Source organism: Meleagris gallopavo, chromosome 6 (genome assembly GCF_000146605.3).
Source record: "Meleagris gallopavo isolate NT-WF06-2002-E0010 breed Aviagen turkey brand Nicholas breeding stock chromosome 6, Turkey_5.1, whole genome shotgun sequence".
NCBI classification, from domain to species: domain Eukaryota; kingdom Metazoa; phylum Chordata; class Aves; order Galliformes; family Phasianidae; genus Meleagris; species Meleagris gallopavo.
In genome coordinates this window covers 40,762,095-40,788,952 of record NC_015016.2, presented here as the reverse complement: position 1 = coordinate 40,788,952, position 26,858 = coordinate 40,762,095, and the positions used below count along the sequence as shown (strand labels likewise).

Here is a 26,858-nt window from a genome sequence, read left to right as displayed (position 1 = left end):
TTTTTTTTGCTGCTGCTTCTGTTTGAGCAAAAGCTCAAGCTGCAAGATTTGTGGTGGAGCTGGCATTTGTAATGAAATAATGGTCAGAGGTTGCCACTAGCTCAGCCATTTGCGTTCACATTAATAGAGGTTCCTGACCCAAAAGAGCAGGCAGTGTGTAGCAGCAAGATTTGCCAGCATAAATACCCTGCCCTACTGCGTGGACCATCAATCCTGACTACTTGCTCAAGAATGGAGGGAAGTACTGTTCAGCAGTAAGTGCAGAAACAGAGAGTAAAATGTATCTTAGAAATTAAGGTCAATATGAAAGGGGCCTTCAAAGGGATTTACGCGAAGTTCGTGTAAGGTGAAGTATGTGCTTTTTAGATGGAGTATGGAGGAATAGAAACAGATTGCAGGAGTGCTGAACAAATTTAATTAAGTCTTGGAATGAGGCATTCTCAGGAGAAATTCAGAATTTTCTCCATGTCTCCTCGTTTGCCTGAGGAAATGTGGCATTGAGAGCAGGAACAGAGCTATAAACTGAGGTCACAGTTCACACCGCAAAGGGCCATCGTGGAAAGTTTCACTATGAATTTGGCTTATTTTGAAACATAAAGGACGATTTGAACCTTTCTTCCATAGATTTTTTTTTTTCCCCCATTTTGCTTAGGATCTTGTTCACCAAGACATGTTCCCATAAGCTAGCAGAACATCCGCTGACTTCTGCATGACATAAGGTTGCACATGCCTGCAGTGTTCTTAATGGACCTTTTCTCTCCTTACAGGAAAAGGAATGAAGAAAATGAGCAACATCTATGAATCAGCAGCTAATACCCTGGGAATCTTTAACAGCCCATGCCTGACAAAAGTGGAGCTGCGGGTTGCATGCAAAGGCATATCAGACAGGGATGCCCTCTCAAAACCAGACCCTTGTGTCATCCTTAAAATGCAGTCGCATGGTCAGTGGTTTGAGGTGAGTGTTTAATACAATTTAAAAAAATAAAAAGATTTTTCTGATGCTTTAGGATGACTTAATGAAATTGTGACAAAATTCAAGTATCAAGAGTAATTGAGAGAAGAAGCAGCTGGAACCCTGTGGCAAAATTTTGTAAGATAAAAGGGAGATTTTCCATTAACTCTAACACTCTTTGAATCAGATTCTTAATGATACTTTGAACTTCTCTTTGGAGTCTCTATTAAAAATGAAGATGATTAAAGAATGAAGCATCATAAAACCTTTCCCTCTAGGCACTCTTGTTTCATAGAAGCTATATAATAGCAGAAATAATGGTAGTGACCATTATCAAATGCTTTCCAATCTTAAGAAGTAAAGTGCTGTGGAAGAGAGGAGTATTTACTATTAGTTGGCAAGAATTTCATGACAGTAGTTTGCAGTAGATTGGCAAATTTTGAGTATTAAGGTTGGGTCTACAGTTGAAGGTTAGTCATATGAACTAATTCATCAATTTTCACTGTATTGCAGATTGCACATTTGATTAGAAAAAATATCATGAAGTAGGATTTTAATCTTAAAAACCATTTGAATAAAAAACAGAAAGAATGTACTAGAAACGTGCTTATTGTTAATGAAGAACATTAAATTGAATGTTAGATGTTAAATGAAATCTTAGTGGCTATTTTACTTAAAAGTTCAACTTTCGATTGACAGTCTGTGGTTAACAGCAAAAAGGCACAGTTGTTACGGAGAGTATGCATGAGAAAATTAGGCATGTCAAATCCAGTTCTTCTCTTATTTTGAGCGAGTATTCATCCCTCAGTCTTCAGCAGTTTCAGCACTTAAATAAGATTGCTGTGAGTGAAAAGGCTGTGAGTGTATTAAGAAGGGGAAATCCCAAATTTGTCTTGTGTTTTTTTTAAATTTAGCCTTTTGAGCCAACGCTGTCAGACTTCAGCAATCTTGTTCTGGTTATTCCAATAGTATGGCTTTGATCTCTGGAGGTCTGAAATCTTTCCATTGCAGGGTCAGCACCAGGATTGGAGATTTATTTATTTATTTATTTAAAATGTAGTTTTGCTCTTTTATTAGCTTGTTGTTGTGGATGCATTAGATAAGTTTATAGTAGAAAATCACTGTGTAAGTAAAAGGAATGATGCTTGTGCTTCAAAATCAGTATCTTTGTGTAATTGAAATGTAAGGTGATACACTAGTAAAAAAAAAAAAAAGGCATTCTAGCTAATCATGAAGAAAGGAGCATTTAGCTATGCTGTATGTAATTGTTGAAGTTGAATAAATTGACTATATTTGGATTAAAGTTCAAAATAAATGAAAGGCACGGGCTTGGAAAGGACAGATCCAGCCCTTTGTGGCCATTTCAATATTCTGAATCACTTTAAATACATTTCACACAGTTTTCTGTGGCCAGTTATAGGCAGAGTAAGTAGACTTAAATTATGTATTCTTATGTTGTAATTGAGATCCCTTTTATTTCATGCAGTTTTAAATTTGAAAAGTAATTGTCTGAATAGAGAAATTCAGTGAGCAGATCTGCTCACTGATATGACTCTCATCTTATGGCAGTTGCTTCTACTGTCTAATGAAAGTCCAGGATATTTGTTTGGTATGAACAAAAAGTTTTTATTAATTCATGTTCCTATCAGCACTGCAGAGCTAATACAGCTCTGGTGTGATGAGCCATTTTCTATTCTGGTCCTCACATTCTCAACAACATTTTTAATTAAGCTCCAATTGCTGAGTTAAATTGAGCAGAGTCACTCAGGTATAGCTGAAGACATAATTTGGCTGGAAGAATCTTCTGATGATGACAATCAGTGATCCAGCAAGATCTCAGGCTGTAGACAAGCTAGTAATTAAAAATAAAATAAAATAAATTTAATTGCTATTAAAATTGATCTATTCAGCATAGGAATTACTGAATGACAATACAAAGAGGATTGGAATTTAAGATTTTTCTATCTGTGCGTTTGGAGACTTCATGAAGGTGTGTGTGTGTGTGTGTGTGTGTGTGTGTGTGTGTGTGTGTGTGTGTGTGTGTAGTGTGTGTGTGTGTGTGTGTGTGTGTGTGTGTGTGTGTGTGTGTGTGTGTGTGTGTGTGTGTGTGTGTGTGTGTGTGTGTGTGTGTGTGTGTGTGTGTGTGTGTGTGTGTGTGTGTGTGTGTGTGTGTGTGTGTGTGTGTGTGGTTAGAGATTTGTATTTATTTAAACACGGTTTTCTGTCTTATCTTTAGCTGTGAAACCATTAGGAACACATGCAGGGCACAAGTACTCAAGGCAGTCTCAGTGTTGTCCTCAGTTCTGGCACAGATGTGCTTGCTGTGTTTTTCTTCCCGTCTGGTAGATACTTCCCTACAAATTAACACGCACATGCACACACACACCATGCATATCTCTGTGTTTGCATGTTCGTATTGTCTGGAAAGCACTGTCTCCCCCAGTAAAGGATTTAAATGATATATCACATCTCGCTGAAAAATTGTCAATCTGCTCTTTCCCTAGCATGAATTTTGCATTTTTAGATTGAGTTGATATGTCAGAATTTAGGATTACACTACCCGTTTGTACTAAAAGACAATCTGGTGATCCACGGCTGAATTTTGGCTCTCCTGGGCAACAGTTCTAGGCAAGTATAGTTCCAGAATGACCAAGTCCTACTTCTTTTTTTTTCTTAAAGTGCTTGTTTAGGAAAGTCATTTGATGGCTGTTTTCCAGTATTAATTTGAATTTAATTACTGAACAAAGTTTCAGGATGGTGAATAACTGGATGGGGTACTGGAATCAGACAAAAGTGTCTGATGATAAACTCTTCTCAAATCATTATAGTACCCACCTGCAGTGTGAATGTGTTTTAAGTAATAAGTGTTAATTGCGTACAGCACTGCAGTCTTCATCCCAGATGTTCTAGCACTGAAATTCTCATTAAATTATTATTCCTGGGAAAGTAACTTGGCCTGGTTCACTGGTTATCATCTTCATCTGGCAAGCACTGAAAGTCAGGGATGCTGCTGAGCTGTATCTGGTCATATGGGGCTTACATGAGATCAGGAGGTATAATGCAACCTGATGTACCCGGGTGGAAAGTGTCATCTGTGACTATGAAAAGAGAAGAGCAGCTCTGGAGAACAGCCAGTCTGGAAATCAGGTAGGGCTTCCTGCAGCTGAGTTCTTAGTGTATTCAGCAGTGGGACTTGGGAGATCTGCTGCCTTGTGTATTTGAACAGCTAGCAGGCATTCTTGCTTTTTTTCCTCTACGTTTTTTAATAACACTTGAAGTATAGAGGAAATAAATCAGCACTGAAAACGGCATGCACTTGCTGAAAATCACATTGGTAGAATGGGGCTGCCGTTTTTGGACAGATAGGTTTGTTTACTGAAATGGATTTACTTACTTTTTTTTCCCATGTAAATGTTGATTGAAGTCACAAATTCAATTAATTCAGTGAGTTTTGATGAAAACATGGGGGAAATCCAGAACTCTGCCTCCCCAAGTTCCAATCTCCATTCCAAGCAGATACTGCCTCCTCTTGCTGCTCTGTGCATGGGGAAGGGAGCTTAAGAGAAGACCTGGGGGCAGACTTCTGTTATTCATTGCCATAGATACGCTTCTGTTACCCATCTGTGGCTGTCACAGCCCACTGCAAAAGCCAACGAGCCATGAAATAGAGGAGTCTGTGGGTTGACATGTACCATGACTGTACCGAAATGTTCCAAAATAACTAAAAAACACTGTGAAGAGAACACATATATAAACCCTTATGCATTCATTTGGTGTTTTATACACATCTTTTTCTGTTCATCTGTATAAACAGAGTAATAGATCAAGTGTTTGGATGGAATTGGAAGTTTCTTCATCAGAAAAAAGAACCACCAGCAGCAGCCACATAGTCATCCTCAAGGCCTGTCTCACTCCTGTCTCACATGTACTGGTTGGTGATGGTGAAGAAGTGTGTGAGATCAGGGAAATGTGAAAGTATCTCTCCAGTTTGCTCTGCCAGCCCCCAGCAGTCACCTCTGTGACTTCTTAAATGCTTTGTAGCTGACCTTTGTAGCCGACAAGCAAGAGTAGATTTAATCTCCATAACTTTATTCAAGTATTTTTTTTTAATTATTATTTGAAGAAATAAACTTTCACAATATTCTAGGATGTAGGGTTGAGCAGTTGTTGGATAAAGTAATATTACTTCTCTACTTTGAGACTACCACTTGCTGATCCCTTTTAAGTTTTGTGTTGTTGTTTGTCTGGTTTTTTTTTTTGTAACTGTATTGGAGGAGATGCTGTGGAAATCCTTTTTCATTTTCTCAATGCAGTTTGGGATTTTAGTCTTCTAATTTTTCTGTGACTGGGTGAAATTGCAACTGTTATGTTGTATATTATGAAGGCTAAGTATATCTATCTTATCAAGGAATAGTTTGGATGGTTATTTTAATGATGTTTATTTCAGAACACTTCAGAGAGGCAATGCCAACAGCTACTTCTGTATTCCCAAAAAGATTTTCAAGCAGTAATTTGGGATTTGTCCTCTGCTTTAAAGAGCTGTGAGGCATAACAGAATTAGTTTATTGGATGTTTGGTTGGTTTGGGGATTTTTCTTGAATGTTAGTCAATGCTAGAGCGTATTCTGGATATTCTTTTCCCATTTTAATGCTACAATTTCAACTTGAACTGGCATCCTATACAAAATTAATTGTAGGGTTGAGGTAACAGTAAGATGAACATATGACTTTATGAAGATTTTTCTGGTTGGATGTTTTGTATCAGATCATGGAGATAGTGAGGTGCTTTCACACAGTAGTTGTCATGAAATTACCTCCCGCCAGTGTGCAGAAACTTAAGATTTGCACACTAGGGTTTCTTCTCTTCTAGGTATAAGATGGGTCTGGTAATTGGAAATGCTACCTGCGTTTTCTCCAACCAAAATTTAGATCAAAGTTTTTAATGATCTATTTCAGATTTATTAAAAATACTTTTGGAATCACTGGCAGCTTGCTTGTGAAAGCCAATGTGGAATAAACGAATCTTTAACTGAAATGATGAAGACCTTCAGACCATCATCAGAAAAAAGGGCAGTGAGATTCTTTTTAAGCAAGGGAGCATATGGCCAAGCTCCTACCATATGTGACTTGGAACTGACAGACTAGCTGACTGGCCCCAGCTGCCCGGGTATCTCAGGTCTTCAGAGCGCTTAATCTTGCATGCAGATCTGTGCCCAGCCCCTCTTGCAGGTGTTACTCATCTTTTCACCTAATAAGAAGAAATTGCATCACTCCTTCTGCATTTGTTTTCCAAAGAATATTCCTAGAAGATATTGCTTAAGAGATTTTTATGTGCCACGAGAGCCATGTTTGTTCTGACTCCTCAGCCGAAAGATGTGACTTTTATTTATTCTGCAACAATGTGTCTGAGAATATGGCTTTATAGCTTATTGCATCTTCATAATTCAGTATTGCTCTTTGTGCTTTTTTGAGTGTATGTTGATGCTAATGAAAGCGTCTTTGCTTAGGACTATTTCGTAACCTCAATTGCTGCGAAAATTTGCTTTTGGCTTCTTTTTTCTGCTGCTGGTAAACTTGCCTGAAGTCACTTTCACTGTATGAAAAGATAAAGTCAGCTCATCTTTTTCAAACGCCCCTGGAAGTCTGTGGGGTCAGGCTGCAGGCTTATTGAATATTTTATCTTGGTCTACTCCCAGCCTGAAATAATCTCATTGGATATTTTATGTTCCAAGTCTTAATATTTTGGAAGCCTCCTCTATTCCATGGGTCTGTCTGTTGAAGGACTCTTTCAGGAAAAGAGTTAGCTCTTTTCCTTTCATTAACTCTTTCAGGAAAAAAAGGTGGTTTTTTTTTTCATGTGGGTATGGTACTGTTCTAAAACAATTGGATGAGAGGAGAGCACTGATTCCCTTAAATTCTTAACCTGACATGCATATTTAAAAAGGACAGGCTTGAAAGATCATTTTATTATAGTAAAGACAGGTGGAATTTTCTGTGCAGTTTTCCCTCATATCCTAAAGAACATCTTTCATAATATATCTGTTCAGCTCCTAATGCTTTGAGTACATTTCTGTGAATGCATGCACATAGGCTTACAGCCTGGAATTACATTTTATTGTAGCCTTTTTTTTAAAAAATAAAAAAAAAAGAAAACACAGTTCTTTTCATTTCCCAAGTCTTTCCCAACTTGTACAAGGTCAGAAGTCTGAAAACTAAAGGTTGTAAATCTTTTGTGATGGCAAATATTTGATTAAAGTGGCTACTGGGAATTTTTTTCTCCCGTGTCTAGTTTAGAAATATGGACCTGAATTATATAACGTTAGAACACTAGAAATACAAAGGTTTTGATGAGATTTTTTTTATACCCGAGGTAGTAATAAGTGACTTTACTTTAAATTCATTTTATAGTAATTACTTTTTTGCCTTCATTCTTTATCTCACCCATCACTGCTGCTTTCTCTTCAGCTTTTTCCTCACCACAGCATTTAGACATATCCACAGTGCTGCATTTCCTGTCTTTTTACATCAACTAGTCTTGACATTAGAACTCATTTGAATCAGACAGATTGTCTTAACTGAAGTCAAATCTTGTCACTCTGAGTCAATATATGTGATGAAATATCATAACGTTCCACTAGCTCAGTCAGTAATATCTACTTCTGTAGTACAGTTTCTGAAACGTAATGCAGGGACAAAGGAAAGAGAAAACATGCACTGTAAAGGTCTGTTTTCTTATTGGAAATGGGTCTGTTTGAGGTGGTTTCCCCTCTAGAAGACTGGTGGGATCTTGTCCTACAGCAGCAGCAGCAGGATGCCAGCCTATGGTTCTATCTGCACAGCTACTTTTTTTTTTTTTCCAAGTGCCCTGCCATCACATCATGCATAGTGAAGAGATTTTTCTCACCACTTGCACAAATGTAGTCTTGGGAAGTCAGCTGGGAGAACTTGTATAAAGCAGTAGTAAAAGCTACATGGTCTTTCCTGGTTCCCATGGCCTTGAGCATCCTCTATTGGGAAAAATCTACTGTTGGAATCAATTTTCAGAGCCTTCAGTCTGGTAAATCTGAAGGAGCATGGAAATGAAAATGGAAAAAAAACAAAACAGATCACATAGTCATTTTCTCAAATTAGGAAATAGTTACCTGCTTAAAAGTCATTTTACTGTGCTAGCTTAGATGAAAAGCTGAATGCTTTGCACTTGTTTACATCCTGCTTCATCATCTACTGGGCACTAAAAAGGGTCACTTCTTGTGAACAGTTTCTATATAATCACACTCCAGTTGCCATCTTCAATTAGAGCACTACTGTGTGTTTGCAAGGAACTCTGTGCACCTGTCTTTCTTTGGAACTGTGAAAGAGGGAACTGGGCTGGTTGCTCACTCATGAGATTTGTGTTGCCTTTGCAAATGCATGTTGTTGCTGATAGAAATGTCTGGAATGGTTTTAGGCTGCCTAAAAAGTCTGCCTTCACCTTAACTCATGAGTAGTTTGAAATATGGAGAAAGGACTGGGACGAGTTCTTATCTATCTTTGTACGTATCGTGTTTCATCAAAATACTATGGCTGGCAAAGTATACAATTTATTAAATAAGCTTTTTGTGCCTCAGGAGTAGGGCACTTGAACTGAATGTTCCTCCTGCTCCCAGTTGTGAATATTTCTTTGCAGTTATTGCATTTTCATCAGAATTTCTAATGATCCTGAGACATACTTGCAAGTACTGCCTGTAGTATTGCGATCTATTCTGTAGTATTCAGTTAATGCTTCACCAACTTTCCACCACTTTGCTCAGAATAGTTACCCATGGAGGCTGTGATTTTAAAAAGTTCTCAGTCATAGCAAACCGCTGTTCTATTAATAATTTTTACTATCAAAACCAGATCAAATCTTTTAATTTTGTTGTATGAGTAAGTTAAAAAAAAAAAAAAAAAAAACAAAAAAACAGAGGCCATTCACAATGTTTTCAGAATTACCTTAGGAAGAAACCTGAAGAAGAGGAAGGCTTTGCAGCAGTCACACAGCTTTTCTGTGTACAAGCATGTAATGATGGTCTTTAAGCAAAAAGGTGGTTCATCAGGTGAAGGAGCTTAAGGGAGAGTGGTATCCCCGTGTCCCTGGAGGGCAGAATAAAGTAGTGTGCACAGAGAAGGCAGAGATGGTGGGAAATCTTTAAACACTGGTTTAAGATAAGACCAAGGTAAACTAATAGAGAGCAGTGAAGAATGAGCTTAAGAAAGAACTTGCTTTCTGTTCATCTCATTCTTTCTTGCTCAGGAATTAAAACAGAGGTGATAAAATAGAAGCTGGGATGCATTTCCTCATGCAGTGCTGTACTAGGTTGATGAAGATGCACATCCTTAGAAGAGCTTTTTCAGTGGCATTCAGCAAAGGAAGGTATCCAAAGAACTTATAATGAAAAAAATACAAGTTATTAGAGAAATGCTACTGTTACTCAATAATAATAAAATAACAGCTTTCTGAAGAGGTTGAACAGAATCTCAGCAGCTCACGTGGCTGAGTTGCCTTAGTGAGAACTTTGCTGAATTCCAGTCCCAATTTGTGAGATGGGGAGGATGCATTATTGCTGCATGTAGTATTAAGCACATCTGGCTGCTTTGAGTACTCTTTGGCATTAACTGAAAGGAAAAATGCTACGGTTCCACAGAGGAGGAGTCGCCATGCTGCCATCAGCAGCTCAACATTCAAAGAAATGCATTTTTGATCCTTCTGCCCACTTTCCCTGCAGTTTAGTTATCTATCAATCAGATATGTAATTTTTTTAAACTTAGATGAGGAGTGGAAGTCTGCTTTTATCGTGGGCAGGCAGACACACATTTCAGATGGGCTCAGTGATATGTCTGCCTCTTGTGAGCTATTTATTACAGATACACAAACTTCACACATCTCCAGGACAGATTTTAAGCCTGACTTGCCTTTAGTAGTCTGACAGATTGTGATAAACTTACAGGAAACAGGAATCTTTGGAGCTGGTTTGCAAGTAGATAATTCACTGGATTGATTCGGTACATTAATTCTTAACCCATAGCATCAAAACGGGGCTGAGAGATTGTCAACAACCTGAATCCCTTTTGCTTTTATGGTGAAGAGTTCGTGAGCTTAATATGAGTTGTTTCATGAAGATCCTAGAGTGGGAAGAGTGGCTAGAAATTGCTAACTGATTTAGGAAAGCAGGCAGATTCACTGTGAATGTTCTCTGGAAAGTTTTTATTCCAGCATTGAATAACTAAGGATACCAGATTCATTAAGTTGATCTGGTTTAAAACCAGCATGTAGTAAGGTACCACGTTGTTGATATGAATTGATGGAGCTTAAGCTTAAGCCAAGGAAAATAAAAGCAATTCCATTTGAATTGTTTTCCATCTTCCCACACGTTTGAGTGTAAGTAATAGCTAGTAATTCCTGGCTTGTATCAGAAATCGTGTTGCCAGCAGGAGCAGGAAAGTGATCATCCTTCTGTACTCAGAACTGGTGAGACTGCACCTTGAGTGCTGCGTTCAGATTTGGGCCCCTCACTGTAAGAAAGACATTGAGGCGCTGGAGTGCGTTTAGAGAAAGACAACAAAGCTATGAGGGGTCTGGAGCACAAGTTGGGATGGTTCAGTCTGGAGAAGAGAGGCTCAGGGGAGAGGTGATCGCTCTCTACAGCTGCCTGAAAGGAGGCTATGGTGAGGTGGGGATCGGCCTCTGCTCCCAGGTAACAGTGATGGGATGGGAGGGAATGGTTTAAGTTGTGCAAGTGGAGGTTCAGGTTGGATGTCAAGAAAAACTTCTCGGAAGGAGTATTGAGGCACTGTGCAAAGGCTGCCCAGAGTGGTGGTGGAGTCCTTGACCCTGGAGGTGTTCAAGAACCATTTAGGTATTGTACTGAGGAAGATAGTTTAGTGGGAAACATTGGTGATAGGTGGATGGTTGGACTGGGTGATCTTGGAGGTCTTTTTCAACTTTGGTGATTCTATGATTCTAATGCAACATATTTTTAAGCTATGCCATTATCAGGCCAGAATATAAATTCTGTGGAATTTAACTGACAACTGTCAAACTAGATTTCCTTATGCATATGCTGGCCTTATCTGTTAACAGGTGTTTGTGGTCTTTACCTGAATTTTTTTCTTAAAAAAAATTGAATAGATTGACTTTTTTCTTTCGATGCTTGAGATCTTTTGTATATAAAAAAGCTAAGCTCCAAGCTGTGCCACTTTGCATCAGTTATCCACATAATGCTGAACTGAGATTTGTTGTACAGTTTGTAGTATTCGATTTGTATGTGATACTTGTGAGTGCTTAGAGCAGAATGCAAAGCTCATAGCTTGAAGGCCACCTCACTGACTGTTTTGCTTGTAATGCAGCTTTGCTTTCAGGTGCTTTGCATTTTTCTCACTGGAAGCTAAGAATGCCTCTTGGTAAAATGTAATAATTACAATTTCTTCTCTTGTTCTTTATGTTCTTTGTGTTTTTCCAAAAGAAAATCCTAGAAGGTGACATGTAAGCTAGGAAGAGCCTACCTCAGAGTAGTAAAGCAACAGGGTTGAAGGATTCCCATATTCCTTGCATGCTGGTGCTAAATCAACAGATTTACATGCCTTTTGTTCAAAATGTCACACTTAAAGATGGTAAAATGTGAGGACCAGTTCTTGATCTAAACAGTCTCCTCGGGATGAGCTATAAGTCACAGGAACTGGAATAATTGCTGCAGTCCTATATCAATATGTAAGTTCAAAAGTGTACTGTCCTTCTGGTTTTTTAATAATTTAGTTGAAATTTATGAGCAAATATTACCTGCAATGTCTGAAGTAAATCTCACCTTTTTGTGCAATGCTTAGTTTTTATTCCACACACGCACATCTCAGAAATTGTGATTTTTGAAAACAGAAAACGATCCATTTTGATATAATCATAGAATGGCTTAGGTTGGAATGGTCTTCAAATATCGAGTTCTAACCCCTCTGCTGTGGGCAGAGCTGCCATCCACCAGAATAGGCTGCCCACGGCCCCATCCAACCTGGCCTTGAGCCCCTCCAGGGATGGGGTATCGGCAGCTTCTCTGGGCAGCTGTGCCACTGCCTCACCACGCTCTGAGTAAATAACTTTTTCCTAACATTTAACCAAAATCTCCCCTCTTTCAGTTTAAGGAAAATCCCTCCTTTGTTTTGTCACTATCAGACTGTGTAAAAAGTCACTTCCCCTCCTGCTTGTACGCTCACTTAAAGTACTGGAAGGCTGTAACGAGGTCTCCCTATACACCCTTCTCCAGGTTGAACAAACCCAACTGCCTCAAACCCTTCTTCACAGGAGAGGTGCCCTCTGATCACCCTTGTCGCCCTCCTCTGGATCCTGTCCAAGAGCTCAGCAACCTTCTTGTGCTGGGAGGTCCAGTCCTGGACGCAGTACCCCAGATGAGGCCTCATGAGGGCAGAGTAGAGGGGTTCAATCACCTCATTTTGATAATCACAGTTACGTAATCTAAAGGAAAAAACTAGTATTAAGCCTTTTGTTCTCCAAACATTTGAAAAAACTCATTATCTTCCTATTGCAACAGCAAGCTCATACATACTGCTGATGTAGAACTGGCTGGTATAGAACTGAGTGCATTATGTCATCTCTCTATGCTGCTTAAGGGAAGCATTACAGTAATCGCTGAATCTTGTTGTTTTTAACTTTAAATGCTCTTTGAGGGCTAATTATTCTGCTGTAGACTTGCTATGTGTGTAAACTTAAAGGCTTATATTACTTTTAAGTACTAACTGCTGCACAATCTGTAGATTAGATTTCGTTTTTCAGTATTTGTCCAATATTATAAGGATTTAAAGCGACCATGTTATGACCTTCAGGTACCTTTGCTTTCCATGGTAATAAAGGTGACTGCAAGTGCACGTCGAGGGAAAATACCACAACTCTCTCAACTAGTAATATTTTGTCTCTGAAACCTACGATGAAACCTTTCCATTTTACATAGTTAAGAATTAAAGAATGATTAGAAACATTGCACTTTAAGAAACCATTCAAAAGCCTGAAACTTTTCTTCATAATTTAGGAGAACTGTCAGCAGTTTGTATTATTTTTTGAAAGGTAATACTGAGAACCCCAACGAATACATGCATCTTTAATAAACTTTGAAACCAAGGAAGCCTGTATTTTTAATACATTTTAATTGTATGTGTTGGGAATATTTTAAAATAAGATTCTAGGACAGTGATAGAGTTCACAGAGTTTACACTGTTGCAGTACACTTCCTTCTATCTGTGTATCCTTTTTTGAAGCAGTGATGTGCTCTTACCCTCTTTACTGAAGCACAGCTGATGTGGGCTAATTATTTTTATAGCTCCCTTGCATTGTATCACTCTGCTGCTTCTGCTGATTTCAGCTGGAGTTGGAGGTCAGTCTATTTAAAGAGCACACACTTTTATCTTGACGTCTCTTGTGAAGTGCTGTATAATTTGGCTACTCCTGGGGATCTTTGTGGTGAGAATACATAATTTACTGACCATCTGTATGCATTCTCCTTTTCCTTTTATTTCAGCTTTTCCTCCCCTCATCTGTAAAGGTGGCAGTCATGTAACATGTATGCAGAAGCATTTGGTAAACTGCTGGCCAAGTTACATACTGTGACTAATTAAAAAGTCAGCTTTGTGCCAGCAGTTGCTGTAACTACATCAGTCATAGAATGTCTTGGGTTGGAAGGGACCCCAAGGATCATCACGTTCCAACATCCTGATACAGGAAGGCTGGTGTGTTGCATGTAACTACTGAAGAGAGATGTTCTTGATGTAATCGATCAGTTTGTTCCAAAATCAGCTTGAGCTTTTTCATAATGCGATTGTTGATTTCTTGACAGCCAAATATTGCCTACAGCAAGTGTTCAAAATGCCACGCTAAACCTTACTTTGTGACTAACATTTTTTGGTGGGCAGCTGAGAAGCCAATCTCTCCCCATATCAAAGACTGCCTAGATGCAGAGCTACTGGAAGTCCTGAATGGTCTGACTGAAGCAGCTTAAGCTTGAGGACAGTATGTGTGTGAGTGGGAGAAAGAGGAAAGCAAGGTAAGGTGAAAAAGGCATTAATATAGGAAAAAAACAACAAACAAAAACAGCCAACGAGATTGTGTCTAAAGAGAGGAAAGCATGAAAACTTGAATATAAGCTGGAAAGCAGTAGTTGGTGGTCCCAAGAGAAGCCTAGAGAATAAACTTTTGGAACTGAGATTTGGCTAAAGGATATCCATGGCTCTGAGGAAAGAAAAACTTTGATCATGTGGCTTCTTAATTAACGTTCTAAAATAGTTACATCAAAGCTGCCAGATGCTAGCCTCGGTTTTCCTTCTTAATGGAATAACCCAGCTGACCCAAATCTTGGCACATAGTTTAGGTGGGATCATACTTTAGTGAGGTTTTCAGTGGGATTTGTGTGGATACTCCTTCCTTTTTGCAGCTGTTTTGCGGTATCTCTCTATAAAAGTAACTTGGCATGGTGCACCTGTAAAGTGGTATTTCACATGACAGATTCATGTCAGTATAGAGGTGATGAATCACCATCATTGCAAAAGGCAATCTCTTAAACCACCATGGAGACCTTGTATTCAGCCTCATAAATTAGTTTCTTTCTAAAAATATAAGTATGCAAACTCAGAACTAAAATTATTTTTCTTCAGAGATTTTTTTTCTCCGGTTGTTTGCCATTCTGTTTTCTATCTTTGTAAACCTCTTAAATATAAGGTCATGAGGCAAGAAGTATACAGAAGGGATACTGGCACCCTTATCTAGTTCTTTAGGTGCAGTCGCAATATAAATAATCATAAAGACAAACTTCTGAGAAGCAGGAATTCTGATACAGCTGAGATGAAGTAGTAGCTTACCCTGCAGTAAAAATTTTTATTCGGAGCAGAGAGAAAAAGATTGCAAGACATACACGGATTTTTTTAATTTTTTTTTTTTATATATCTTTTGCTTGGAGAAAATATTAAACGTGTCTTGTCACTTGAGTTGGCCAAGACTATCTTGTTGGAGCTTTTTTCTTTTTCCTTGAAAAAACCAATTATCCAGCAATTTGGAGTGTTTGATTTAGACACAGTTTTTAGAGATCAGCATTCCTGGCACATGCTGTGAAGAGCAATTTAAAATTAAATGGCTGCTTTAGACTTTTAAGAGCACCTGGATGTTATTTTAGAAGCAATTAGAACTCTGGGCCAGCACCTTGTAGAGTAATTTAAATGCTTTCTGTGTGTGTGCTTTTATTTTTTTTTCCCTTTCTTTTTTTGTATTTGAGTACTACTTTGTGAGGAATTGATTTGAACAACGCAGTGCTGAGCTCTTCAGATTCTGAAGTGCTTCCAATACCCGATTGTGCTGAGCTGCAGATCATCTCCACTTGGTCTTAGAAGGCCAGCCATCTTAAGAATATCACCCAGACAAAGAAATGAATCTGGGCTCTGAGTTTATTGAATATATTTTATTTCATGTATTTCTCTATGATTTTTCCTGTCTCTGGCTTATGCATAGGAGACGCTCCTTAGGTCAGTAGAAGTCATTTAGAAGTTTCACAGGAAAATATGGGCATGTAGAAGTAGTCAATTGCACCATGTCATTAAAGGATTTGAGGGAAGTTTTGGCATCAATAAAATGTTCAGGAATAAAAGGATCCAGGGGGGAAAAAAAAGTGAAAGAATCCTTCAGTTATATTCAGTAGTACACCATTAATGGGCGTGATCTGCTCTGTGCCACACGTGAGACAGTGGGCCCTTTGGGGATGAGGTGCAGGAGAGAAGCAGGTGATGATGTAACTAAGGGTTATCATAACATACACGTAGAGAGAGAAACTGGCTGCACACTTAGCCTCCATTCTGGGTGTTGGAGATGGTATGGGGTAATATATGCCAATACAGAAATGCTTTATAACCTAGAGCTCTGAAACAGTGAAGGTAACATAAAACCACATAAGCACCACCCCATATTGGGTGAGTATCTGGCAAGAGGCTGGGGAACAGCTCAATATACTTTTGCCTTTGGGCTGAGATAAATAAAACATTATAAGATACATTAGAATTTCACTGGAGTGCAGAGGAGGAGAATGTAAAGTCTGAATATTTTGTTTTCTGTCTGAATCACTAATGTGCAGTCAGTTTAATTAGAATAATTAGTCATTAAATATATAATTGGTTTGAATTTTCCTGTAGATTACATAGAGCTCTTTTGAAGAGGAATGTGCTTATTTGATAGTGATCCCGCAAACATTTATACAGAGTCTGAGCTCATTGTGCATGAAGAAGTGTGTATGCAGCAATATCCCATTGACTCAAAAGGGAATTTTCCCTTTTAGCTATAGGGCTTTCTTAATTTGAGTTTAGTCACTGGGCTACTTTTTTCCATGACTTTGGGATTTGTGGCTGGTCTGTTACCCTAGGGATGCCTTCAGCAGGGTACTGCTTTGATCCTTACAAAAAGTGCTGGTGTTTGTGTAACAGTGACTTAGAATGACCATCTCAGCCTCTTCCAGAGTACATCTCCTGCACCTCTCCATGATGGCTTTTTGGATCTACTGTGGTGAGTCCTGTTTTGGGAAATGACCCAGCTGAGTAATAAACAGAGGCAAGCATGTGCTCTTGTTTTCCTATGGACTTTGTTAGATCAGTTCCTAGATCCAGTTCATCTTAAAGCTATCCTCACATCTGATCCTGCAAAACACAAGATTTATCTGGATTTCAAATTTCTGCTGACAAATTTCTGAAATTACATCCTTGTTGGCATCCCATCCCTTGTAATGATAGCTTAGTTGAAGAGGAGGTATTTGTGTTCAGAAACACAGAATATCCTTTCATTTGGTGGCCCTGCCCACGGCAGGGAGGTTGAAACTAAATGATCTTTGAGTTTCTTTTCAACCCAGGCCTTTCTGTGATTCTGTATCTTATCTCAATTGCGTATTCTCTAATGGTACAGTTTTTAAGTTCTCCCTATTTCCTGGGAAACTAATGTTGAGAGGCTAGTTCTCTATTCCTTGTTTATTTCTTATGTTGAAATTGTTTCTTACCCGAAAATTATGTAACAGTTTCACTACAGGTAGTAAAACTAATGTCAAAGAAGTCCTAGGAAGGTATTAAGGCAGTATGCATAGGATTTTCTACTTGTAGCATTGTTATGTACTTTAGTCTAGTTTGACAGTATGATTATAACAGTAGATTCTGTACATCAGTGATGTAAGAAAACATATAGTTTCAATTATCTTGTGCAACAAAATGCAAGCAAAAGCTTACAGGCTTTCATTCTATTTTTATGGTACTTTAGTTAATTCCTTTTTTCTACTTTGGCATGCTGTAAAGTGTTTAACATAAAAATACATGATTCAGCAAAGGCTATAAGGATTTTTCTTACTATGCTATACAGCACTGCAGGTACTGTGATTGAAATAAAAGAAGGTGTTAAGGTATATCTGTAGAATAGGACTGTGTTAGTTGGTGACCTCTTTGTAGGTTAACAGAAAGTTTAAATATTTAATAGCAGTGCTTTTTGCCTCTTTTTGGGAGCAGGGTACAACAATTAATATATATACCCTATCATGCTCTCCCAATAAGATGCTGTTTTTCAGCATGCTCAAGTTATGACTGCAATAGAAGACTGTATTTGTGATTCAGTGCCTTATCAACATAGCTTCCCCTGTTAAAATCATATATTTGGAGTCAGTCAGGTGCCATAATAGTCCTTTTTAATACTGAAAGTCATTGTGGAGGATCTTGCTGTTATAGCTCATGAATGGCTTCCACTGAGGTTGAGCGAAGTTCAGTATAAGGTTGGTTCTATTGGTTTGCTCAGCTGAAAATAGCTCTAAAAAAACAGATCTGAAGAATAGGAGTTCCTTTGGGGTGCTAGAAACTGGAAGAAATGTAAAATGTCATCAGTTTATCTGTTTTGATGACTTGAATTTATCTGAGCTTCTGTGTAATCATTTGGGTTCTGAACAAACAATCAAACATAGGATAATTTACGTTTTAAAGGACACAAATACAATTTTGGTTGTATTTCAGATAGTCATTCAGTTGCAATCATATGCAAAATATGTCTGTCCTATTCCAACTCCTTCCCTAAATCTGACCTGTATTTTCATTTTGGTTGAAGAAATGAACACCAAACCCAAAACACACTTTACAGAAAGCCTTGCATTGTAAACCTACTACAGAATTCACTCCATAAAGCACAGTGATGTCTGTGATCTTTTGAGTGGTTAAAAAAAAAAATCACACATACTTCGAAGCCATTATAAAATTCAAGTACAGCATACAAGTTACCTAATGTTTTCTCAAGAGGAATCACTGTATGCCGCCTAGATTATACAGTCAGCTAGAATAACATCTGCAGTTACCTCACGCTTGTGGATGTTACACAAGTGACAGTGCTGCAAGCCTAGCGTATTTGAGTGTGATAACTAACTTCTGTTAACTAACGTTTTCTAGGTAGCCTCTCAGAAATTCAGGAAAAAGTTAGAAAAAACTGGCAGATGTGTAGAAAGGAGAAGGGAGGGGGGTTTGGAGGGAAAGAGAAGAGGGAGCTTTAGGGCTGTATCAACTCCAAGTAGAAGAACAAAATAAGGGGGTGAAAAACAGAATATTTTGTGTTTTTCATGTACTTTACAAGTGTGAGCAGGGGGAGCTGGGGACTTGTAAGAAAGCTAAATCTTAAACTATTTGAGGGGAAAGCACTTAACTTTGTTCATTTAAGTTAGAATAAAACAACTGAGCTCCTTTCAAGCAGCTGTATGTTGTAGCAGTTTGACTCAAAGATAAGTATACTTTTCAAAAATACATTTAATTTCTGCATAAATTTAAAAGCTTGAGAAGTGTGTTGGGAGAATTAACATCTCCGCTGTGACGCAACAAAGAAAGTCACCCCCTGCTCAAGCTTTGGAGAGCTATGTCCCAAGCTGTTCAATAAGTGAGCAGGAACGTCAAAGGGATTCTCTTCTTTCCCTTGAAGACAGCTTCACTGTTTTGATTTCAAAAACAAAACCAGTCTTTTCCAGTTTTCAGAAGTGCTACTTTTTCCTGCAGATGCCAGTTTTTTTAGAGTGCTCAGTTTCAGAGAGCTTACAGTGAGCAAAGAGGAGAAGAAAAAAGCCAAGGACAAAGAAAAAAAAACGAATGATAGGAAAGAATTCTCTCTGTCCCTGAGACTTTCCTGCTTTTACTACTAAGTGCTGCAACTTTCTTTCAGTCTGCATCTTAGAAAGTGACTTAGCAGGATCCCTTGGGTCTGTCTGAGGTGGGTGTTAGGCATTCAGTCAGAGCAGCATCTCTGTGCTGTGAGGCATGGGGGAGCACACAATGGCATTTCTAGCAATAAGCTTGTCAAAATAAGCGGTCTTGCATTTAAAATATGTATTTGGAATGTGTTGCCTGCTAATACATATTCATATCTTAAATGCAAATATCTCCCTTTCCTGCACACTTCGTGGATGTTTGCCCTCTCTATTTGGGTTGTGTATCATATGGCTTGTAAATAAGAAATGACAAGTTGTGTAATAAGTGGGGGGGGAGGGAGGAGGAGAAGAGGAGTTAAAGTGATTTGATTTAATAAGAAACATGCATAATTTACACGCACAGCACTGTTCCACTCTGATTCTGCATACTTTAATTGCAAATCCTGTGACTTTGTGCCAACTAATATCTTAAAAATAATAGACTTTTACTAGCATTAAAGATAAGATTTTTGAAGTGAAGCTTGCTTGCTATACTAGGCATCCTGCAGTGGTTTAGCTTTGAGTTGAAGTTTCTGAATGTCCTTGTTTCTTTGCAAGGTGAAGAGAGATATGTCAGGTTAGCTAGACAAATCAGATATACGATATGAGCGTGAGAATGTGTTCTATGTGATGTTTTTATCACACCCATTATGTTGGAAATACAAATCGTTTTAGGATGGATTTAGTTCTCTCTAATCTGTAAGTGATCTAAGCGGAAGGCAGAAATTAATGTTAAAATTTGTGGTACCCTAATATCTGTACTTGTTTGCCCTTGCAATGTAGTGGTGGCATGAAGCCAGAAGATAGCTTGAGAACATTTGTTAAAATCACAGGTATTTGTGCCAGACATTCCACATGAAATGGATTTGTTTTGATGCTGTAGTTGCAGCCATGCCTGGGAGTAGTTGGATAGATATTGCCTGCTGGACCCCAAAGTAATAATAGATGATTATTTCCTTATAAAATTAGACCTAAATAAATGGGTGGCAGCAAAAAACAGACAAAGATAAAACAAAAACCCAGCAACATACATATGCTACAACAACACCAAATGCAGAGTTGTTTCTAGAACTTAGTGTGGATTCTGTACATGTACATAACCTTCTGTGTATGATGGCCAAAGGGACTATAAATAGGCAGAAAGTGGGAAAGCTATTATGAACTGTCATTTAGGAAAGGCTGTGTATGCCCTGCTTCAAGGAGCATGGAATTCAGTCCAGAACTAGCACTGGGACTTGCCTCAAATAATCAAAGTGGGTGAAGAAAGAGAGAGTCACATACAAATGGGAGTCAAAAACTGCTACTGAGCATTAGGAATGAGAAAAGAATTGGGGCAGGTGTAGGTTCTAAATGAAAAAGTTTAAGCTATATCTGTTCTCGGTGGAGATGCTCAATGCTTATTTGAATAACTAGCCAGGCACCTCTTTGCTGCTTCACTAAAGCTTATCTCCTTTGTTATATGCTCTGTGATCTGACACAGTTGTATGCCTCCACTCACTGGCTGTATAGTCCCCAGTGTGCAGATTGGTTTCCAGTACCTGAAGAAACTTCATGAACCTACCTGTTGACACTGCCATCAAACCTAGCCCAGTGTTTCAGAGTTGGATCTCAACATGGGTCAATTTAGATTTCCAAAATGAGGCAAACCCATACAATTCTCAACCCAGATTCTGCTACGGTTTGTCATTTTTGTTTTGTTTTTAAATGTGGACTCATCTGTAAGTGTCATAAAGTATGCATCTTTCTGTTTTTGTTTGCTTTTTCTCCCTTATACCCTGTCCGAGACATCACTATTATTTCAGCGAAGCATAAAATCCAAAAATGCCATTGAAATTAGTAGCAATGCTGGAAATTCACTGTAATATGGGGAGAGGTATAGAGGAAGAAGAGTTATTTGCTTTAGGGTAGCAGTTAATGTAATGTGCTTTATATATGATTTGATTCCTTAGGGAACCAAGGAATGACTTCACTATTTGCGTCCCCTTTTCCAGTCCTCCCCACGCTTTTTTGTTTCCATGCTTCTCTGCAGAGTCATGTGGTCTATAGAGCAGCATGTCATAGATCTAATCCCCAGCTGGGAATCATTAAACACTCTGAAATGGAAATAATTAGAGACTTTTATTTTTTGTACCCTCGCTCCATATTATCTTCTCTAGAGAGACTGAGCAAAACAAGCAGTGAGGAAAGACTGCTCTCTGAGAAGTAACTGGGAACTGTCTCCTGGAGGCAGTTAAATACAAAAGAGAGTGAAATTTACTTTTCTGAATTGTGGAGTGGATTTCTGAGCAATGAATTACTCCTTGTCTCTCGAGTAGTTTCATCAGTTTTTCTGCAAAAAATATGATGTAGCTGAATGCGAACTGGAATTTTATCTTCTAAAATAAGTGGAATAAAATTGGAGGAGGAGTTACAAAAGGTAATAGTGTCTTTATCAGGTTTGCTGACTCTTTTTGATTTTTTTCCTTTTTTTAATGCTTTGTACTTTTGAAAGTAAGCTAATCATCCATTTTGGATAGGTAAAAATATGTTCCATATAGTTACAAAAGCTTTAGTTCTTTGGCAAATCATGCTTCTGCGCAGCAGTGGGAAGATAATCAGCCATTGGGTTCTGATTGCTGGTGCCTGCTGGGATGTTTGGAGGGAAGGCCATTTAAAGGGGCAAGAGCTAAATTTTGATAGGAATTGATATGGAAAAAAATTGCAGTGTAGTGGTTTACCAGGAGGCTTCTCTCCTGCACTTCTGTTGACATCTTGCAAAGCCTGACTCACCTGCCAGTGGGAGCATGGTGGGAACTGCATGCAGTAGTGGCCAAGCTTCTCTGTGGAGCCTGTGAAGAGTGGTGATTCTCTAGCATGCTGCAGTGGTGGCAGGTCTGGTGTGGTGCTTTTTTTTGTTTGTTTGTTTGTTTTGTTTGTTTTTCCCAAACAAATACTCATTAAAAACAATATGGGGGAAGTGATGTGATTTTGATTGGGAAGCAAGTAGTACTGTGGGTGAAGATTTCCATTTCCTCCTAATATCTGCTCTTTTCATAACACTCTCACCTTTGTTGGCCTTTCTTTTTCCCCATGTGAATACCTCGTACTTTACTGCATGTGTTATTTAAAATCCTTGAGTTGTAGCAGCCACTGCTGGGAGTCTGGAGGTGCTAGAAGGGGAGACACAAAAGGAGAAAAGTGAAGAACAAGATAACAAGGAAGGTTTGTTTTCAGTACATATGCTTCAGGAGCTGAGCATGGCAGGAAAAAAAATGTTAGTGCACAAGGAAGTTTGTTTTGGAGCTCCCTTCTTGTGTCCATATTCATCTCTGATCTCAAGCAGGGGCATATGGACTAGCCATGACCTGGACAGCTCTTTAAGCCGGGTGATTTTGTGTTGAGCATGTTAGTTTGCACTGTAGCCCAAGGGGATGAAAACAACTGTGAGCAATAAAAATGCTGTGTAAAAATACCATATGCTATTCTTTGGATACCTACCCAAAATATTAAACACCTGAAAAACTTGTGAGATTTGTATAGATTAGTATCTTACATCTGAATTCCTCCTACGCTAAGTCTGGTAATGCAGCCTCCAATGAGCAGAACTCCAGGCAACGACAAAGTGGTATCCCTTAGGAGTTTAGCTTACCATGAGGCCTCAGCCCAGCTGTGTCTCGAGGTGCCTCCAGGGCTGGGGGCAACAGAGCTGCCAGCACTCATCCCAGACCAACACTGGGCAGGTGCCAAGATCAATGCCATTGCAATGTTACTGCTCCACTTCTTGTCCAAAGGAACCTGAGAAATCAAAGCTTGTCCAGAGATCTGTAAGTTGGGCACCGTGATGTCAGCTGCTCATGCTTCACCAGGAGAGAGTGCTTCTCTGGCCACCCCGGTCATACTCTTATTTAACCACATGGGCTGTGGCAGCATGCGTGGCAAACTTTTGGGCTGTTGGGCCAATGCCTTATTGCCACTGCTCATCCAGTGCTCTGCTGTGTGTTTAGAAATCATAACTGCTGTTTGGCACTGTGTCTTACAGAATGCATAAATCAGATAAGCTCTCGCACACCCTTGGAAATGAGGGTAAGGGACGATTTACTCTTCCGCTGCTACCTTGGTGCTTCTCAAACTGATTCCTGTTTGGCTTCCAAATCTTTAATTTGGGTCTTATATTTGGTAACTATTATATATCCTTTTATCACCCCAGTGATGCTGCCAGCATAATGTCTCACTTGTCCTCCTCATACTGACATGGAAATATCATTTCACTGCTCTATTTATCATTCCTTCTTGAATAGTCTCCCAGGATGCATTCTCTGGAAAACAGCCAAATCATTGTACAAGGCTGTATCTGCTGAAATCCAAATGAATATGAAATAAAATTCTCCTAGACTGTTCTTGCTACAGGAGATTCCTGTTGCAGGCTGACTTTTAATGGTTCAGATTGATATTCAGCTGCATTTCTAGATAAATGCATTCACTTCAGCCCCAGAAGCACAACGGCTAACTCTCAGTGCCTGTGCCTCTCTTACAAATTCTGAAACAGACATGCCTAGTTCAGAGTTCTATGATAATAGACCAGAGGCCAGGAGAAGTGGGCAGCTAACTCTTTTGATAGATTTCTTAAACCTCATCACTGCCATATCTAACAGAATGGAATGGCAAAGGTCAACTAAGCAACGAGGGAGAGCTAATTAGGAAAAGGGATGTGTTGTGCCCCAGAGGAAGTGAGCTCCTAAAATATGTTGCTTTCCGTAAAGCCAGACTGGCTGGCATTATGACTCTGTGCTTCTTTCTTTTTGTTGTTTTTATTTCTCCAGGAAAAACAGGTTTCTCTTTGTGCAGAGAAAGCATATCTGTAGTGCCCGAAAAAGCACAGTGTAAATTTTTGAACTGTTGAATATGTACCTGTTTTAAAACCATGACGAAATCAGCAACTTGTGTTTTTTGGAAGCAACATAACAATCTCAGATGCTGAGGACTGATCTGCTTGTAAGTTTTTATGGACTTGAGTTTAGTGGGGCAAAAAAGGAGAGGCAAATCTTCAGCTTCTCACTTTTCTGGCGTTCCAGGCAAGCACCATATGGTAAAAGCTGGCATCTTTACCTGGAAATAGATTTTGCTTTGCCTTTTTGTTCTTGGTTCTTAGGATGTCACGCTTTCCTGTGCTCTGTTCTTCCCTTTGCCTTTGCTGTCCTCAGTGGCAGCAATTAAATTTCTAATTTTACTGGTGAACACCAGTTGGGCTAGTTAAGAGCGCTTCCATACTAAGGATGCCTCACAGTTGAGTTCACCACAGTGCTCTGTTGTGAAATTGCACTGTAATCAGCTTACCAAGAACTATGAACAACATATACCTTGACTATAGCACCACTAGGACTATAAGCACCCCTTGGTGCTTTCTATGCTTATATGCATATGTGTGTATGTATATATAGTTTTCAGTTGCTTTTGATTTTGCCAAACTGCTTCTGTTTGGGTTAACACATTACACAGCAGACATGAGCCTCCTGTTGTATTCCTTCTTGTGAAGGAAAAAGTGCAGTTTAATGTAACCAGCATCAGAATGAAATTCAAGCCACGTAGCCCATAAAGTAAGCTGTCTTCCTAGCTCTGCTGTTCTCTGTTGGCCAGGATGGGAGGACTTGGCACCTCACTTAACCAGTGACATTGACTTGAGCGATCTTCAGTCTCAGGATGAATCTCACTGCTTCAGACACGTGCTTCCTGCCTTCTCAGGCTTCAGCCATCGTCTTTGGAGCTGAGAACTGAAAAATGACTTTCAAGCAGGTTTCAGTTGGCATCTGTTCTTCACAGTATTTCAGAACAACAGCAAAAAAGAAACCTGTGATGTGATAACGGATGGTTTTTTCTTATGTCTCACACTATCAACAAACATCTTTTAGGTTCAGTGAGAAAACAAAATTAATAATATTATCCTTTCTCTTCTCAGAGAAATTTCCCCCTCCATTTTTTTCCCCCCGCTTCAGACGTGTGGATTTATTGCTTCAGGCACTCCTGCAGCATTGCTAGGCGGTCATTAAACAGCAGCAGAATGTCAAATTAACCTTAAAATAGTTTTCTAACTGGGGTAGTTAATCAGGAACTGTTTGAGAGACATACATTACAATGTAGGGCTCTTGTGATTTTTGTAGAGAATATTTCAAGAGAATATTGTCTTGTTGATATTTTTAATAATGTCTTTAAAGCTATCGTAGGAGTTCTTTATCTATATCCTTAATGTGTTCAATTTTACTAAGTACTTTTATTTTAATTATTCATCATTGTTTCTTCAACACAGTAAGAGAAGGAACAAAATGATATAAACAGAATCTGTCTTGTGACTAAAGAGATCAGAAGCTTACACTTTCAGTTGTATAATCTGAACACCTTTGTGGTACATCTAATGGCCTTTTTTGTTTAAAGACCCAGCTGCATAGAGCAGGGTTTTCAAAAATCTAAGCTGCCAAGGTGGATGAAAAGCCCAGCAGTAAGAGTCGAAGTGGCCTTTAAGGGAAAGAATTCTTGAGAGCCACGGATGTGACTGCCAGACATCCGGTGTTCTGCTGATTATGGTTTTGAATTTATGGCATTTCATGATGTTATAAAATTATTTCTTAAAATTGACTTGAAAGTTCTATCAAATTCTCGTGTAGGAGCACATGAAGATGGAGATGGGATCAGCTTCTGAGAGCAATCTTATGTCATAGGAATGACAGTATCTGAGAGAGAGTGGACTGGTTTTTGGTCAGAAACATTGCAGCTTAGAGACTACAGAAACAATGCACGCTCTTGTAGCACTTACTCACCAGGCTTTCTTATTCATACTTTTGCAAAAACATACAGTCATTGTTATTTAGCCACTCATAGGTATTGAAGAATTGGCATCAGATGCAGTGGTGTTACAGTCCTCTTTGAACTATCCTATTGATTTGATCGTGCTTTGCCTGACAGTATCTTCATACTGTCATGCTTGTATGTCCCTGGTATTGCCAGCAGTTTAGTTTCATCCCTGGTGCATTTTCCATGGATTGCCTTTCCTCTTTTTTAAAATCTGCTTAAACACTTGGTTTATAGTGGTATTATTTGTTTTTCCTCTCATACCTCAATGAGTAACAGTGAATGAAATTTTGAATGGTAAATTGTAATGTTATCTCCCAGTGGATGCAACGGATTTCAAATTTCATCTATATGAATGTAATTTCAGTGGGATTAATCACCAAGAAATTAGCCTCTTAGGAGATGGTGCCTACTCATGATGATGTCAGAGTTATAAACTCTGAAAAACAAAACAAGAAATTAAGTGCAAAAGCATAAAAAGTCCTGGTTATGGAATAAATAGTGGATGTGGATGAGTGTTTTGCTTGCTCCTTTTCAGTGCAGTATCAACCCCTGCGGTGTTTCAGCATTTGCAGCAAGTGTGCTCTTTGGTTGATTGATTACTCCTATAAAGACTTTAGAGATTCCTTTACTCAGTAGTCTAATGAAAATGTGAGTGCAAATTATCAGCTGGAGTAAACTTACATAGCTTCCCTGCAGTCAGGGGAGCTAGGCTGTCTTCCGTCTGATGAAGAGCCTTGGAGTTGTCAGTAAGTTGCAGATCAGTATGCTCTGTTGTTTCACTAGCATCTGAAGTGCATCTGTAATGTAATTACTTTGAAACCCAGATTCTCCAAATTGGTTCATCTCAAA

General features: G+C 38.9%; 1 protein-coding gene across 2 annotated transcripts in view; it reads left to right on the top strand.

Annotated features, from left to right (window-relative positions):
• The first annotated feature begins 763 nt into the window (after window positions 1-763).
• Window positions 764-26,858, top strand: part of CPNE4 (copine 4) — a 176,114-nt gene continuing 150,019 nt past the window's right edge. For both annotated transcript variants that reach the window (XM_031553961.1, XM_019616559.2), the window contains exon 1: window positions 764-955. In XM_031553961.1, coding sequence (XP_031409821.1) covers window positions 776-955 — 180 coding nt within the window. In that variant the 5' untranslated portion in view covers window positions 764-775. The remainder of the gene's footprint in view (window positions 956-26,858) is intronic.